This window comes from Perca fluviatilis, chromosome 15, assembly GCF_010015445.1.
Source record: "Perca fluviatilis chromosome 15, GENO_Pfluv_1.0, whole genome shotgun sequence".
NCBI lineage: Eukaryota > Metazoa > Chordata > Actinopteri > Perciformes > Percidae > Perca > Perca fluviatilis.
This window is the reverse complement of record NC_053126.1, coordinates 3,616,122-3,633,526: the sequence shown is the minus strand read 5'-3', so window position 1 is coordinate 3,633,526 and position 17,405 is coordinate 3,616,122. Positions and strand designations below refer to the sequence as shown.

The window sequence follows — 17,405 nt, the reverse complement described above, 5'->3', positions numbered from 1 at the left end:
AGGCCTACATTGTTTTCAAAACATAAGCATGGTTTAAACTGTTTTTATCTTCAACAGTGTCCTCCCCCAGGAAAATTTTGAGCATCAAAGACTTCATTTCCTGCATCCTGATACACTTTAATGCACCAATTTACGGTGGAAATACCTTTATTTAGCCTATGCGAAGAAGAAAAACACAGATGACAATTCAAAATAGGCTATATCAAAAATATAATGGAAAGTAGTATGTTGTTACATGTCATTGCGCATTTTTAAGTGGATATATGGAAATCCTAGAGCTTTCTTAGTGGGTATAGCCTACTGCGTATACCTGCGTATCACGTACGTATAGACTACACCAGGAGTCTTCAACGTTTTTTAAACCAAGGACCCCTTAACTGAAAGAGAGACAGAGCAGTGACCCCCTACTACATATATTGTATAAAAAAAGTTGCATATTAAACTGGGCCTACAATAAAGTGGAGGGCGGCCTTTATACATACCATTTTTAGTGCATAGAATACTAAGCTATTAAAATAATAACTGTGGCCATGATTTTATAAATCATCTTTAAATGTTAAACATACATGTGGCACAGTAACGCCTTAGGATGAACTGTATCTGTGGATGGCTATCTTAGAGACTACCTTACCTACAGGCCAGTAAGCCTATCATCAGTGGGCATATATATTTGCTAATAATATGTTGGATTCATGTTAAGACATTTTAACTTGAAAACATTTTCAAAAACTAAATATAATTTGGTGGCCCCCCAGCAGTGACTTTGAGGACCCCCCCTAGGGGTCCCGGACCCCCTGTTGAAGACCTCTGGACTACACCACTGCTACTAACGTTAACATAATTACACACCGACCGTCTGATAATTGCAGGCTGCTGTCACTTTAAAACATGACGCAATTCCACTGCTAGTGTCCCACTTCGTTGCGCGAGCAGCAGCGGCAGTCTGCACTCGGGAGCAGGGAGCGGGGCTTGTCGCTGCTTACGGCTCGGCCCGGGGACGTCGGTGCTTCGCTGGGCCCATCTCTCCGCCCTCAACATGGAGTTTTTAATGGGGAATCCGTTCAGCACGCCGGTGGGGCAGCGTATCGGTGAGCTGTTTTTACAACCGCCACAAATCGATACATTGTAATAACCAAATGCTCCAGTCAGGCTCAGTCCCCTTTGCTGGAGTAATTACGCCGCCGACACTCACATCTCTGTCGAGCTGCTTCTGTTATTTTTTTATTATAATTGGTTTAAATGCACGAGCGAATAGGTATATCACGTCAATACGTTACAATATTAAATCTAAGGTGAATTTATTAAGACTGACAGAGGAGCGATAAATATAGTTTGATTGACGCGTCCGCTGAACAATGATTGGACAGGGGCGGGGTTTAGATGCTGTGAAGCTCCAACTGATTGGTTGTTATTGTGTCTGTTCTGTTAAACCTGCCAATAGCTGGGCGGGACCGAAAGTGGGCCAGATCCTACTGACCCAAATTAGATGCACGTTGTTTCAACTGTAGCTTAATGACTCGCTGCACCTGTGTGTTCGGTGACCGATTTGAATAGAGAGCTAACGTTAGTCATTTAAATAAATAGATAAGCACATTAAAATATATCTAGTAGATACTGTATTACTTATTATACAAGATGTACATATTTACATAAATGATAAATACACATATGTGCTTATTACACAGATCAGACAACTGTGAGCAAGCTATAAGATTGTATTCCTGAGTAAACGTTAGTTACCAGCTAACGCTAGCGGTAGCTAACTAGCTAGGCGAGGCTCAAAGTTTAAAATGAAAACATAGTAAGCACCCAAAAGCAAGTTCACGGCTATTTTAATGTACATAGAAAAACAGTGTAAGGTTACTGTAGCAACTGGGAAGTGTTTTCTTTGTTATGCTAAGAAGAAATTATTGTTATATTGTCAGAAACGTGCTAAGCATTAATACTATCATGTTATTAATGGTCATAAAGGCAAGCTATAAGATGTATACCGAAATAAACTGTAATTACTATGCTACACAATTCATTTTACTCTAGTCTGCAGATTTATACTATTCAACATTGTATATTAATTTATTTTCAACAGAGAATGCAACCGGCTCCAGCCTGCCGGCAGAAGACTGGGCACTCAACATGGAGATCTGCGACATGATCAACAGCTCCGAGGAAGGGTGTGTGTGTGTGTGTGTGTGTGTGTGTGTGTGTGTGTGTCTGTGTGTCTGTGTCTGTGTTATCTGTCAACATCAGGAACAAATCAGTCCTCTGGAGGTTACATGCCTCTCTGACTGTTGAAAATCCTCTGATTACAGACCCAGAGACGCAATCAGAGCCTTAAAGAAAAGGATTGTGGGGAACAAGAACTTCAAGGAGGTTATGCTGGCGCTCACTGTGAGTCTCGTTCCCGCGTCACGGTTAACGCTAGAACGGATACAGCTACGACAGTTAAGTTTAGGCACCAAAACAAACTAGTTGAATTTAGGAAAAAGGTCATGGTTTGGATTAAAACACTCCCGAGGAACGAACAGGCATTTCCTGGGTTTAGGCATAGTTCAAATGACTCTGGGCGCAATTGGATAGTCCTTCAACCAATCGGAGCAACGATCAGGGTGATGTAGCAGCGACAGCGGCATTAATGGGTTCCTGCGCTTCGGTGGCCGCCACGTTGAATGTAAACAAGAAGCTGCTTGCCGTCGCTTCTCTATCGTCATCGTGTTAAACTCGCCAGGTGGATAAGCCAGTTTGTGATTGGTTCTCGCAAATTTGTTACGGAAGCAGGATAGATAAACGTACAGGTTTCCAGCCTGAGCTGGAGGGAGAAATCAAATCGCCAGCAGATCGGGCTGGGTTTACAAGGTCTAAGTTAACCCATGTTTCCATGGGTTAAAGCATAAAAATGTCCTGTTAGCATTCCACTGACCGCCATTTTTTTTTTACGTCACTTGACTGCGAATAACTTTACATCTGAAGCGTTTAAAGACTCTATTTGTCCATTGTTTATTTCTAAAGAAACATGACAATGTATAAAAGGCTCCATTACCTTGTACCTCACGTTATGGCTCCGTAGCAGACGCTTTTATAAAAATAGGCTAACGATTGTGTCACATAGTAGAGGAATTACCGTATAGTACAGGATAAGCTTGCAGGCAGTTTGGCTTACATGAGCTGTTTAGGATTAATTACTAATGTTACTAGCATTTTCGTTAGCAATAATTAGCCTGTGCCCATGTTATCTCCTTACATATACCTACGCTCTCCGTCTCTGTAAGATTGGGAATGATTTAGATTTCTCTTGGCACAGCTACCAGAAGACTTACAACTTTCAGACAGGTTGCTCACGTCACATTCTCTCAGTTGGAGGCTGCCCAGTAAAGCTGGCCATCACCGGAAAAGTGCTTCTAATAGCCTTCACTGGTCTCCGTCCAGAGCAACGGGGTCTGTTGGTCCATTATATACTGTCTATGGACAATTTGCATAACTTCCGGTCGTAGCTGTATCCCTTCTAGCCGCAGCCCTTCATCACCCTCATGCTCCGCCACCACACGGTTGACACGGTATACTTTCTTCGTCATATAGTATATTTAGCCTTTTTCCTGCTGATTGTCCACGTCTGCTTCTCACGTTAGGTGCTGGAGACGTGTGTGAAGAACTGCGGCTACAGGTTTCACGTCCTGGTGACGACGCGGGATTTTGTAGAGGGGGTTCTGGTCCGGGCGATCATCCCGAGAAACAACCCTCCATTGGTGCTGCATGACAGAGTGCTCAGCATCGTACAGGTGAGAAATAAAAGAGAGCCACGTTACGTGTTTGGCAACACAGAGGCAGCATGGGATAAAAATAGAGTTGTTGTCATGTCAGTCTTGGCGTGGTCACGTTGCTCAAATGGCTGGTTGGAATTTGTGGTTTTCTCTCGTCAAGGCGTGGGCTGATGCATTCCGTAGCTCCCCCGACCTGACGGGCGTGGTGTCCGTGTACGAAGACCTGCGACGGAAGGGACTTGAGTTCCCCATGACAGAGCTGGACGGTTACTCACCCGTCCAAGCCCCCCAAAAGGTACAAGCTTTGCTGGTGCACTCACTGCTGATATTTGGGTTTGAGCTGCAACGATTAATCGATTAGCTGTGAACAATTAAATGAATCGCCAGCTACTTTGATAATCGATTAAACAGTTTGAGTAGTTTTTTAAGGAAATATTCTCTGATTCCAGCTTGTGAAATGTGAATATTTTCTAGTGTCTTCTCTCCTCTGTGACAGCAAACTGAATATCTTTGAGCTGGGGACAAAACGAGACATTTGAGGACGTCATTTTGGGCTTTGGGAAACACTGATCCACATTTTATAGACCAAACAACTAATCGATTAATCGAGAAAATAATGGACAGATAAATCTGCAATATAAATAAAATAATCGTTAGTTGCAGCCCTAATTATAATAATTATAATAATATAATTATAATATTCTCTATGTGTGCTGTGTGTCTGATATTTTGCTGCTGCAACACCGTAATTTCCCTTTTTTTTGGGGGGGATCAATAAAAATCTATCTATCTATCTAATTTGGGTGCTATCATCTTTTGATCATTCTTCTTTCGGGTCATTTCTGTGCCTTTGCTTGGCAGACTTTGTCTGGGAACGGGCCTGCTGTCACTACTCTCCCTGCTGTGCTCCTCTCTTCCAAACCTCCGCTCATCCCACCCCAGACTTCTGAGCTAAAACTGGCCCTAGAGGGAAACAATGCCTTCACTCCCAGCCAGGTGATGGCCTTGCTACGCTAGAGACAGATGTTTTAGTGTTTAATCACACGGTTTTCACATAAATCACTGGTCTTTTTCCATTTTGGCAAAAAAAAAAAAAATTCTGTTTCACAACTCCTGTTTGCCTCCAACAATCCCTTCGCCTTTGCAAGGAGTTACTATGGCTGTATTTATTCAGGACATTGATTATTTTTTTTTTCTCAGATAAAAAAGCTGAAGACAGAGCTGGGTGTGGTGCGAACCAACCTGACTATGATGTCAGACATGATGAGTCAGCTGGATCCCGTCACGGTAAAACAAGCCGACATGGAGCTGCTGGAGGTATAACACAACAACAACAGAAACTGGTTTTATAGAGCTCAACAGTGACCGCCCACTTTTGGAACGGTTCTGGTTTCGGAAGGGATTTTCCTCATTCCAAGGGCTCTGTCTCGCACCCGGCGCAGCGCAAAAGCCCGACCCGAGTGTCTTTGCTAGTTTAAGACCGACGCAGTTGTCAGTTTCCCGTCCAGCACCCGCGTCGTTAAAATAGCAAATGCACCTGCACCCATCTGTGGCCCATGGGCGTGCTGGTCTTACAGGGAGGTGTGTTCAGGTGCATTCTGGGCGTGCTGGTCTTACAGGGAGGTGTGTTCAGGTGCATTCTGGGCGTGCTGGTCTTACAGGGAGGTGTGTTCAGGTGCATTCTGGGCGTGCTGGTCTTACAGGGAGGTGTGTTCAGGTGCATTCTGGGCGTACTGGTCTTACAGGGAGGTGTGTTCAGGTGCATTCTGGGCGTGCTGGTCTTACAGGGAGGTGTGTTCAGGTGCATTCTGGGAGTATTGCTATCTTGAAACATGGTCTAAAGTCAATAACGCAGCATTTCATTGTTATTTTAACCGCAAATTAGTAAAATTCTCCTAGGCTCGTGCACAGCGTGCGCACACTATGCTTGTTACACACACAGGGACGAACAACAGCACAAATAAAAATATTAGGGTGTAAATCCTCCATCATAATAGCAATGCTCCAAGTTCCAAATGCGCCTGGCTTTTAAAGGGAATGGGAGATGATCTCTGATTGGTTGATTGCATGTTACGCCCAAAACACACCTCTGATTAATGAAGACACTAAGGACAACCCTTTAGAACCAGGCGCCCGGCACACGGACCCTTTTTTCCGCCGTCAAACTAGCAAAAGTGGATTTGGACACGCCCTAAACGCACCTGCGCCAGGCACTTCACGTTGTGCGCTTTAGATCTTTAAAATAGGACCCAAATATCTCTATTGACGTTTTAGAAAATGCTTCTATGAAGAGTTTTGAGCCTGGAACCAAGCCAACCAGCTATGAGATGAATCGCAACCATAAAACATTTGATTCGGCTCACCAGCTGTTCATGGGTGAGGTACATGGTCCATGGTAACAGCGAGCTCCACTTGTTACGCTTAGGATTGTGGGTAGTAAAACATGTTTTTGTTAAAGTGCTCATATTATGCTCATTTTCAGGTTCATAATTGTATTTAGAGGTTATATCAGAATAGGCTTACATGGTTTAATTTTCAAAAAGACACCATATTTTTGTTGTACTGCACATTGCTGCAGCTCCTCTTTTCACCCTGTGTGTTGAGCTCTCTGTTTTAGCTACAGAGTGAGGCATCTCACTTCTGTTCCATCTTTGTTGGGAGTCGCACATGTGCAGTAGCTAGGTAAGGACTACTAGCCAGTCAGAAGCAGAGTATGAGGGCGTGTCCTGACAGTACCTAGGTAAGGACTACTAGCCAGTCAGAAGCAGAGCATGAGGGCGTGTCCTGACAGTACCTAGGTAAGGACTACTAGCCAGTCAGAAGCAGAGTATGAGGGCGTGCTATGCTAGCAGCTAGGCGAGCATTATAACATGTGTTACAAAGTGACCACGTCTGTCTCTGAAGTAAAGGCTGGACTACAATAGAGCTGTTTGGAGCAGTTGGTGAACAGTGTTTTATGTTGGAGATGGTAAGTCCCTTTGGGGGGGGACTTTGGGCTTTTTCACTTAAACTTAAACCTATAACATGCACAAAAAAGATATATAACTCAATAAAGGAAAGGGGAAAAGACAAAAAGCATAATATGGGCATTTTTAAAACAGGTCATGGTCAGTTTACCTCGGATGGTTTAGACATTATGGTTAATAATCAACATCCTTACTGAGAAATTGAATGTGATTCTTCACTTCTGGAACCCCACTGTTGAGCTTTATTAATGTGAAGTATCTCATTCCCTTCCAGTCATGTTGAGTAACGGTGCGTTGCCTTTACCTGATCTAGTACTTTATTTATTTTGTGTTGCATCCGCCCCCTCAATCCCCCCCCGCCCACGCATTCTTTGTCTGATTGTGTCATTAGCAGTTATACACAGTGTGTAAGGAAATGCAAGACAGGATAGTGAAGATCGTCCCCAGACTCAGTGAGGAGAGGCTGATCGAAGAGTTGCTGGCAGCGAACGATGAGATGAACACCGCCTTCACGCGCTACCACAGGTTAACAATATTTATTCTTCTCATACTGTCTTATTTCATCTTATTTTGATCAGCGAATCTAAACCTGTTAAACCTGTCTCATGTTCCTAATTTTTGTATGTCATGCTGTGGGGGCTTACATGGGTTTCTGATTCTTATTGATTATTATTCTATTGTATTTTGTAAATCTTTTAATCTGGAAAGCACTTTTTGTGCTATATAAATAAAATTATTATTATTATTAATGAGAAAATTTAAAAGGATTGTAATATTTTAACCGGTTGTATTTTGCCATTTGATGTTATTATTTTGTTCTGGTGTTTATAGGTTTGAAAGACGAATACCAAATGGTCAAAACTCCGCAGAGAAGGTAAGAACATGGCAGTATTATTTGATTATTTGGTTATTATTCCTACGTAACTCAACACTCCTAATGCTATGATATAACTGAGTCGTGGACTTTGACTTTTCGTCCCTCCAGAATCACACATACGTCAACCTAGCAGACCTGGACTTGACACCAGAGTCCGTCAGCCAATCAGGGATTGCGTCAGTTACCAACGACAGCGCGTACAGCCTCTCAAAAGCTGACAGTTTGTCCAGTCAGATGGCGAGACTTAGTGAGTACCTCGGACTTCATACATACTGCACATTCAGCGTACATGTGCGTCCACGTATCCTATGCACTGTTAGCTTAACGCTGTTCTTCTCGCAGGTACAAGTGAATTAGACGACCCGTTGTCACAAAACTTCAACGTCTCAACTCAACAAAGACCAAGGTACAGAAAGATTGTATTTGTTAGAATAATTATATTATCAAGAAAAGACATATTAAAGCTCATTTTACTTGAGAACCCAACAAGGAGGCCTTCTCCGCACTACAGAATAGTACAGACAGTGACCTAACGAAAAGCTCTCTACAGCTGCTTTTTATAATAAATGTAATAAATCATGATACACAGTAGATGTCGTCAATTGGTATCTTGTCAGAGTCGATGATGTCTCCCCTATCTGGTCTGGGAGGGCATGTATGCCCTCAGGAACACACCGTGCTTAGACAAGGACAAGCAATGGCTCCAGTTATCTCATCTAGAGAATTCAGTATAATATTATTCTATGCAAACAGTTTAATAATAACAAGAGAGGAAGTATGTAAATCAAAATTTCCCTAACAGTATTTTTGGTATCAACTAAAACAGTGATTCCCATTGAGAGTAGGTAGGAAATTCTGCCGGATGTCCCTATTTTTCATCCCGATGTCCGTCCCCTTCCTCTGTCTCTGTGTTGGCGTTCTAACCTCCGGTGGATTTGTGAGGACTATGGTTACCTGCTCCTCAGATCTCTGCAGGGTAAATCCAGACAGCTAGCTAGACTATCTGTCCAATCTGAGTTCTCTGTTGCACGACTAAAACTACTTTTGAACGTACACATGTTCCATCAAAACAAGTTCCTTCCTGAGGCTATTTTTTTTTTTTTTTAAAGATACTTTTTTGGGCTTTTCCACCTTTATTTGATAGGACAGCTAGGTGAGAAAGGGGAGAGAGAGAGGGGGAAGACATGCAGGGAATCGGCACAGGTCAGATTCGAACCCTGGACCTCTGCGTTGAGGAACAAACCTCCAAGCATATGTGCGCCTGCTCTACCCACCGAGCCAACCCGGCCACTTCCCGAGGCTATTTTGCCGCGGCACCGCAGCTTTTCTGGGTGCTTAGCACCGCCCAAGGCGATTGTGATTAGGGCTGGGCATCGTCCGGTGCCAATTTCGATACCTCAGTTTCGATACAGGTTCCTTAACGATACTTTTTTCGATACCATATGTTTTAAAATCCATTTCAACATCAACAAAAATCCATTAAACCCAAAACTTTTATTTTCCACCTTAATTGTGAATCAAAACAGTTATCAAAATTAAAAAAATTCTGGTAACATTGCTCACTCAGAGTAACATTAATAAAACTGGTTGTGCTTTTGGATAGGGGTGCACCAGTCACATACTTTAAAAATTAACTAAAAAAGAGAAACCTTTTTGCCACAACATTTTTTATTTATTTATTTAACCTTTATTTAACCAGGTAGGCCGTGGAGAACAGGTTCTCAGTTGCAACGGTGACCTGGCCAAGAAAAGCATAAGCGTGCAGGACAACATACAGTTTCACATTCAATACAATACAGGAATACAGAATACAAAAGGCTACATAAGGTGAAGATTAAGTGAGCATTACAAAGCTGGTGCAAAGTGAGGTGTAAGTAAGACGATGGATATGTGAAAGTGATATGATAATAACAATACAATATACATGAATAGACAGTCTATAACACTGCTGAGATGTAGTGAAGAGTCAAACACAAAAAACAGTTAGTGTAAATTATGATCTAGTTAGTGGTGTTGAATCAGTTATAACGCAATATATATGAATAGACAATCTATGTAAATGCTGAAATGTAGAAGAGTCGATATACAGTGCAAATAGTGTTCTGGTTAGTGATATAGGTCAGTAATAACACAGTTAACCGGAATAGACAGTCTATGTAGAGGTTGAATGTAGTGAAAAGTCAATATACAATTAGTGGACTAGGTAGTGATGTAGATCAGAAATAACACAATAAAAATCTATAAAATGTGTAGATGAGATGTAGTAAAGAGTCAATATACAGTTGGTGCAAAGTGTGGTCTAGATGATGATGTAGGTCAGTATTATCACAGTATACATGAATAGACAGAATATATAAATGCTGAGATGTAGTAAATAGTCAGTATACAGTCAATATACAGCTAGTGCAGAATGTGGTGTACAAAAATTGTGTGACAACAAAGGTTAGAGGAATGACAGCTGAGCATATCTGGGCCGATGAATAGTGCAAAAGGGCGTAAACAGAATATGACAGCAATGCAGGTGAAGATGTGCATCTGTGCAAATATGCAATGGGGCATGACTGAGGTAAGAGATTGCAGTAATGCAATGGGGGGATGAACATGAACATATTATAAATAATAAATAAATAAACAAGTGACATTGTGTACAGGCTAATATTGAACTAACTAAAATGCGAAGGAATGTAAACAAAGACTTTTTAGTGCAAACTGCATAATGACACAAACCTTTAACACTAAACTTGGTGACTGCCCTGTTGTCAACATTGAACTAATGGAGAACTAACTTAAGTGCAAAGGAATGTAATTGAATTGCCTTGTTGCTGAAAGGTGCTGTAGAAGTAAAGTTGCCTTGCCTTACAACCTCAGCCTGTCAGGCAGTCCCCAGGGCACAGAAACCACCGTTGTGCCTGCTTGTCTCAGAGGAAGTGTAACGTCAACAGCACCGCGACCGCTTTTGCCTCTCCATTAATATCATATCGCAGCAAACGCTGTCTGCGTGAAGTTTTGAAAAACTGTAACTACACTTGAAACCACTTCATCATCGTGAACGCCCTAACAAAACTCATTTTTGTCACGCTAAATATGGTTTTTAGCTGTGTAAATATCTAAAATATAAATATATTATACAAAATATAACTTTTCATCTGTCCACACGATGTTCACTGCACTTACAACTTAACTGTTTTTTTAATGTTTCATGTAAAGCACTTTGAATTGCCTTGTTGCTGAAGTGTGCTATACAAATAAAGCTGCCTTGGCTACAAACGAGGCCACGCCCATTTAGGAGAATGGAAGTGTGGGCGCTATCTTTAGTTGTAGAGAATCTTTGGTTAAAGTTAATTAATAAACAGTTGGAATAGTTGGATAAAAGTAATAAATAAATGGTTAAAATGTCCAGCTTCTGCCACTCCCATTGGTATGTTAGCCATATGAATGCAAACGTGACCAAACCAAACTACACGCTGACAAATTATTGCAACATTATCCACTTTTATATGATCAATAATGTTAAATAACAGTTTATGTGTTGGGGGAAGATCAGATAAAAAAGGTTGGGAACCACCGAACTAAAGAGAAGCCTGTGTGAATAACAAAGCTAATTCTGCTGATTTATTGCATCATAATGTTACAAAAACAATCTCACACAGAGCACTCATGCAGCTTTTTCTTGAGCACATTCTCAGGAATGGCATTTGCAAATACGCTGATCTTTGTTTTTGAAGTTTGATCGCTCATTCCCTCTAATTCCTTTTCAACACAGGTGCCAGTATTTCATTGTGTTAAACTGAAATGATTGGCTTACATGGCAGTTAACCAATGTACAAATGTTGTGTTCCAGCGAGCAGAGTGACGGTGCAGTGGACGGCCTGGCTCAGGCTCAGCACAGCAGACTACACAGCGCTCTAACGGTGAGCAGAGATCCCCTATAACGAGGTTTTACACAGTGGAGCAGCTTTAGTCACGAGATGTATCGTCTGAGATGAGCTTTTTCTTGTCTGTGACGTGACCTTTGGGACCTCTGGAGAAATTCAGCGTGGAAATTGCCAATTTGGCTCAGGAAACGTTTCTAGCTTTTGCCATGAAAACCCCAATGCCCTGTATCATGCTGTATGCCTCACATGCAGTGACGGACTGACCATCTGGGATAGAGAGGCAAAGTCCCGCCCCTTCCGGTAGACCTCATGGGACCTTCATTCAGAAAAAATATGAACGGTAGTGAACTGGGAGAGGCAAATTATTTTTCGATCCCGTTTGAATTGAGCCATGGATTACAAATATGATGTTCATCAATTTAAAAGAGAGTTTTTCAACCGAAGAAAGTCCCAGTTAGCCGTAGGTTTGTCATATGACCACTTAGTTTAGTGTGAACCCGCTCAGTGGACTACATCTCTCGTCTCACGCAATTTACGTCACCTAGGTTGATGCTCAACTTGCTCGCTCGGTCGGAAGGCAGAGTTCCTAATTTCCAAGCTAGGTTATTGCCAAAAACAGGGCTCACACGTCACACCAACCTCAAGTCAAACAGGTTTTATGTGCAACGAAGTAACAAGCTCACTGTGTCGATATTAGGGGTGTCACGATTTAAATCAAAATGAGTTTTCAGTTCTGAAATCAGAATCAGAAGAGTATTTTTTTCTCTCTCCACCACCGCCTACTTGCGCATGTTGTCCTTTTATTGTGTCTGCTTTTTGACGTGAGATTTCCTCTGCGTAAGGTGGTCTGTCATGTGACTTTACCTCGGCCACGTTCAGCCCCAACAAAGCGTAGCAACTCTTTTTTTTTTTTAAACTGAAAGGGGGTGCATTGAACACCCTGTTGTGTGAGAAAGCGCTCTGCCTTTTTATTACCGCCAATTCTTAAAGCCGTTCCGAGGAAACATGTCGTTCAACCAGGAAACCGCAGCATAACGGTGCACACCGTTTTGAGATTGAACGTGCCCCTGTTAATTAGGGCTGCACGATATGAGGAAAACATGCGATGTGCGATAACGTTGTTGAATATGGCGATAATGATATTACTTGCGATAAATACACAGATATTAAAGTGTACTCAGTTCTGCCTTTCTGCTGCTTTCAGAATTCTGCTAAAATACAACGTATGGCTTGTTAAATGAAAGGAAATACTTTCCAACATCATTTTATTTGAATATAAAAGGCAACAATTAAAAAAAATTGACAGTTACATTTTAAAGTGCGGTTTTCTACTGATATTTTCTTTCTAACAAAAACTCTGAGTGTCTTTCGCGATGTAGTTATTGTGTATGTTAATATGAAGGTGTTGTTAGAAAAACGATATTTTGTGTAGCCCTACTGTTTATACTAATCATGTGTAGGGTTGGGTACCGAAACCCGGTTCCACTATGGAACCGGTTCCTACACAACCGGTAGAATCGGACCGGATTAGAACGCAAATTTCGGTTCCTCCTTTCGGTTCTACTTAATGTGTCGACTGAAATATTTTCCCTCTGTCGCTCCGAAACGGACATAAAAATATCCCCCTCTCTCTGTAGTCTACCGTTGGCTAGCTACCGTAAATGTAGGCTACTTTTAAAATGCCATATTTTCCCTCTGGGCTCACCAAAACGGACATAAAAGCATATTACGGCTACCACATCTATAAAAGAGCCTTTCTTTGATGTCATTTTTCAAGAATCGGTTTGGGAATCTGAATCGTTTTAAAAGTACCGGTTCGGCATCGGAATCGTAAAAATCCAAACGGTACCCAACCCTAATCATGTGACTTCCTACCTATGCTTATTGACCATGTGATCACTTGCCATTGAGCTATAAGAGACAGCCCAAAAGCGATCATTTTGTACTTGCCTTGATGAAGGCCTTATTGGCTGAAACGTGTAGGCATGTTTTATTGACTTTATAGCCACGAAGATATCAAAGGCTTCTTAAACCTTTACCCTCTCCAGTGCCTCAGTTTCCTTTCAACCTTTTCAAACTCATCCTGTTGTTGCAAAGAACCCTTCTGCCATCTGGTGGCTGCTGGTGACTGTGGCATCAACTGTTAAAAATCGAGGATTTGGAGAATGGAGATTGAGTAAATGTGTTTGTTGCTTTTGTCTCCGCAACTGTTTCCCTCTTAAATGAACTCTCGGTCTGTGCGTGAAGGACGACAGCCCGGCCTCCACCCGCAGCTCCTCCCCTAAGTTAGATTGGATGATTAAAAGGGGAATGGTGCGTCTGTGTCCACAGTGTGTCCTGGTTTGACATTGAATCATCACCCCCACACCCTCTGTCTCTCGGTTTTGTCGTGCGGTTGCAATATACTTTTGCTGTGGTCTGGATTGCTTGTGTTTGGGTCACTTTTTGGCTTCAGGTATTGAGCTAAAACGCAATGGTTTGCATGTTTTTATTTGCAGTGAGGACAATAAGATGTTTTTGGAGCATGACAATGTTTGGGTTGCACTGTCCTGATATGCTCCATCGTTGTCATACCTGTCATGCTATGCTTCCCTACGTGGTTGTTCCTTTGTGTTTGTGTGTGTGTTGTTTTTTCCTCATGGTTTGGTAGTTCTGTTACATCGTCATGTTATATAAAGTTTAACCAGCACTTCATATTTTTCTTTCATAGATTCCTATCAACCAGTCCACTGTAATGGATGATATTGAGAAATGGCTGGAGTTGGATGACGAGGTAAATGGCTGAATTCCTACATTTTACTCAAAATTGATTTGGTTTAACTGCAATTTCTTTTCCTCCTGTTTATTTCTTTTACACTAAAGGACAATTCTGGTTCTTTTCAACACTTAAAGGGTAACTTTGGTATTTTTCTGGACCCTATTTCCCATGTTTGTGTGTCTAAGTGACTTATGGGAACAACATTTTATGAAATTAGTACAGTATTAAGCAAGACCGCTGCAGTCGGCAGTGGCTAAACAAGCTGCAAAGTAACCCTATATGGCACGTGTGTCAAAACTCAAGGCCCGGGGGCCAAATCCGGCCCCTTGCAAATTTTGATCCGGCCTGCATTTCAATTTAGGTTCACAGCAAATTTTAGCCTGACTAGTTGTGCACCACACCAAAAAAATCAGGAAACCCTTTTTCATACTGTAATTATGCGATACTGCCGTGCAGAATTTGACAGATTTGCCGACTCTGAGAATTCCCCCAGAAGCAGAGACTTTTTTTAATATTCGGGCTGTGAAACAGGTTGTTTTGAGTAATTGACTTTTTTTGTTAAATAAAAGCATGTCAATAAACTCAACATGTCTGGCCCTTGTTGTGATAGTCATTTCCAGTGTGGCCCTAAAGGCTAAGATCCTTTTTGTTTAACCAGAAACAGCCCTGAAATCGCCAAACTCACCATGTGACTCCATGTTTGTCCATGTATGTCTCTTCTGTCTGTGACACAGTATGATGACTTTGAGGATTCAGACGGTGTGACCAGTGAAGGTGAGGCTCTCCACACTGTTCAAGACACATTTATCAACCATTGTTTTATTTGCCATTCACGTACTGTACACCTGCAGCATCGGAGGAGTTATTGTGATCGGTGTTTCTTTTAGGATTTTTTTTAGCAGTGCGGGCAGGTCTGAACCCCCCCATGAAACAGAACTGACACTTCGCTGCAACACAAACAAATATATTTATTTACCTCTATTCACACACACAATAAGGCATATTTTCAGTTGTGATTGAACAGTATTTTTTGAGTTACTATATAGGCCAACTTGATCTTGACATATAGGCTATAAGCATTCTGTAGCAAATACCAATAAACCCACTATTAATGACATTATGTTAATGCAGTGTCACTACTTCAGCATGGAAATAATGCACCTACAATACAAACGTGAGCAATCTCTATTATATCGAATCAACAGCCACATGCAATTTAGCTCGCAGGTGAAGGACACAAACAAGGAAAATCACCCGTTAATTTAATTTAAATTTGCCAGACCAGCCTTAAATAAACTGACAACATAAGTTATACGACGTACAGTTCTCAAGGACGTACACACACCATCTCAACTGGCTTATCATCCGGACAGCTTCTCGTTTTCCTTTCTCCCTTTTTATGCCGTGTGACCGTGCTATTCTCCGACATGCACTCTAACAATGCAGCCCTATTTTTGATACCGTGGGGGGCCGCCACGGACAAATCAACATAGAGGAAACTGATGATAATGGATGGATAATCGAAGTGTTATCCCACCTAATCCTGCTTCCCTCCCTCTGCAGAGTTTGACAGGTTTTTGGCAGAAAGAGCGAAAGCAGCCGAGCGTCTGCCATCGGTGAGAGCTTCCCTGCAGGATGCCAACAACTCCGAGTCTTAAGCTACACCAGGAACCTGCCAAACTAACAGCACTCCCCAAGCTCCGGCGCCATCGGCTCACAAATGTAGGGGTTTCTTTTAGACCAACGGAAGATTGGCACATTTGACGTGGGAATTACATCCCATATCTGGGGAAGGACGTCTTAGTTGTGTATACTGCTCTTTACTGCGGAGCAAACTTCTTCTTTTTTTTTTTTTTTACTGATAATAATGCTATTCGATGAAGGGCAGAGGTTTTTACTTGCTGTTGTTATGAGGGTTTGTCCATGTGTGGAATGCAAACATTTGCACATTTTATATGGTTACATTCCTGCTGTTAGAAAAAAAGAGAGAGGATATTGTTACAAAAAAAACACTTTTACAACATAGGTTATGTATTATATTGCTGTGATATAAATATATATTGTAAGACATGACGATGGGTTACAAAAGAAACGTCCCTGTCAAAGAAGCAAACGCTGTTAACTTGTATGTAAGAGAAGCTCGGTTACATTACGTAACAAAATAGTTTGATGCCTCACATCTCTGAACGATGGTTTTTCCATCCAACATTCCCGTGTGAAGATGTTTGTTTAACAGGAAGTCATGACAGACCGCTGTCATCTAATAAACTGAAACTATTAACTGGAAGCCCTGCTGTTGTGCATTAAGCTTTCTTATTCTATAATCCAATTCATGGCTTTGCAGGTTTGGGGCCTCTGCAGATCTTTTCTAATTCCTGTTGAGGTTGACTTGTAGCTTTGGTCCTGAACGTGTCCCTCTACTGGAAACCTGTTGCTGTGCAGGGTTCACTTAATGACAGCCAGAGAGACAGACAGTCACATTTTCTACATACTTTTAGGCCTCTTTCACACAGGCTGCGTGGCGCGAGCGTGTCAGCTGCGTGGCGTGTCCGTTTTTATTTCGGCTCCCATGTTAACCGGTTAGAGCGTGCACACTGCCTGCGGGACACGCACGTCTCAGGCGTGGCTCGGTTCGCGCCAAAAACTTGTGCATGCTAAAAATAGAACCGACGCCTATTTTTCACGCGACACGCAAGCGTGTTGGAAGAAATAGAATAGGAAAAGATGTTTATATGTCATTTTGACACAAATACATTTAATAAATGACATTTTGATGTTTGAAATTCTCTAGGTAGCAGCAGCAGCCCCGCGTCAGACACGTTTCTGGGGTGCAAAGACATAGAAAACGCCACGCAACTGACATGCAACAGAAACGCCACGCTCACGGCACACAGCCAGTGTGAAAGAGGCGTTACTTTCCCATATACAGTATGTATGTTATGGCGCTGAAAAACAAGCATTGTTGTTACGAATCTAACATCAAATTATCAATATGTGGAATACAGTTCCATGTTTTTAAGAGTTGCAATTCAATTCAACTTCATTTCAGACACCCATCAGTATAAAATATGTAAAACAGAACAACACAAGACAAAAAAAGTTCAAACATATCTATACATCTTGTTTTATCCTGTTGTTAGGAAACGATCCAAACGTGATTGTCTTGCGCTTCGT

General features: G+C 41.8%; 1 protein-coding gene across 3 annotated transcripts; it reads left to right on the top strand.

Moving 5' to 3' along the window:
• The first annotated feature begins 925 nt into the window (after positions 1–925).
• Positions 926–16,518, top strand: tom1 (target of myb1 membrane trafficking protein). 3 transcript variants are annotated; one of them, XM_039825845.1, is made up of 16 exons: positions 927–1,088; positions 2,087–2,171; positions 2,310–2,388; positions 3,624–3,773; positions 3,916–4,050; positions 4,617–4,751; positions 4,956–5,072; positions 7,113–7,246; positions 7,553–7,595; positions 7,707–7,845; positions 7,941–8,004; positions 11,440–11,509; positions 13,721–13,786; positions 14,184–14,246; positions 14,966–15,005; positions 15,795–16,518. In XM_039825845.1, the coding sequence occupies exons 1-16, from the start codon at positions 1,037–1,039 to the stop codon at positions 15,887–15,889; spliced, it is 1,467 nt and encodes a 488-aa protein (XP_039681779.1). In that variant the 5' UTR covers positions 927–1,036; the 3' UTR covers positions 15,890–16,518. The 3 variants fall into 3 exon arrangements, with proteins under 3 accessions (XP_039681782.1, XP_039681779.1, XP_039681780.1); XM_039825848.1 differs by lacking the exon at positions 4,617–4,751 and having other exon boundaries at positions 926–1,088; XM_039825846.1 differs by lacking the exon at positions 13,721–13,786 and having other exon boundaries at positions 928–1,088.
• Positions 16,519–17,405: the final 887 nt, after the last annotated feature.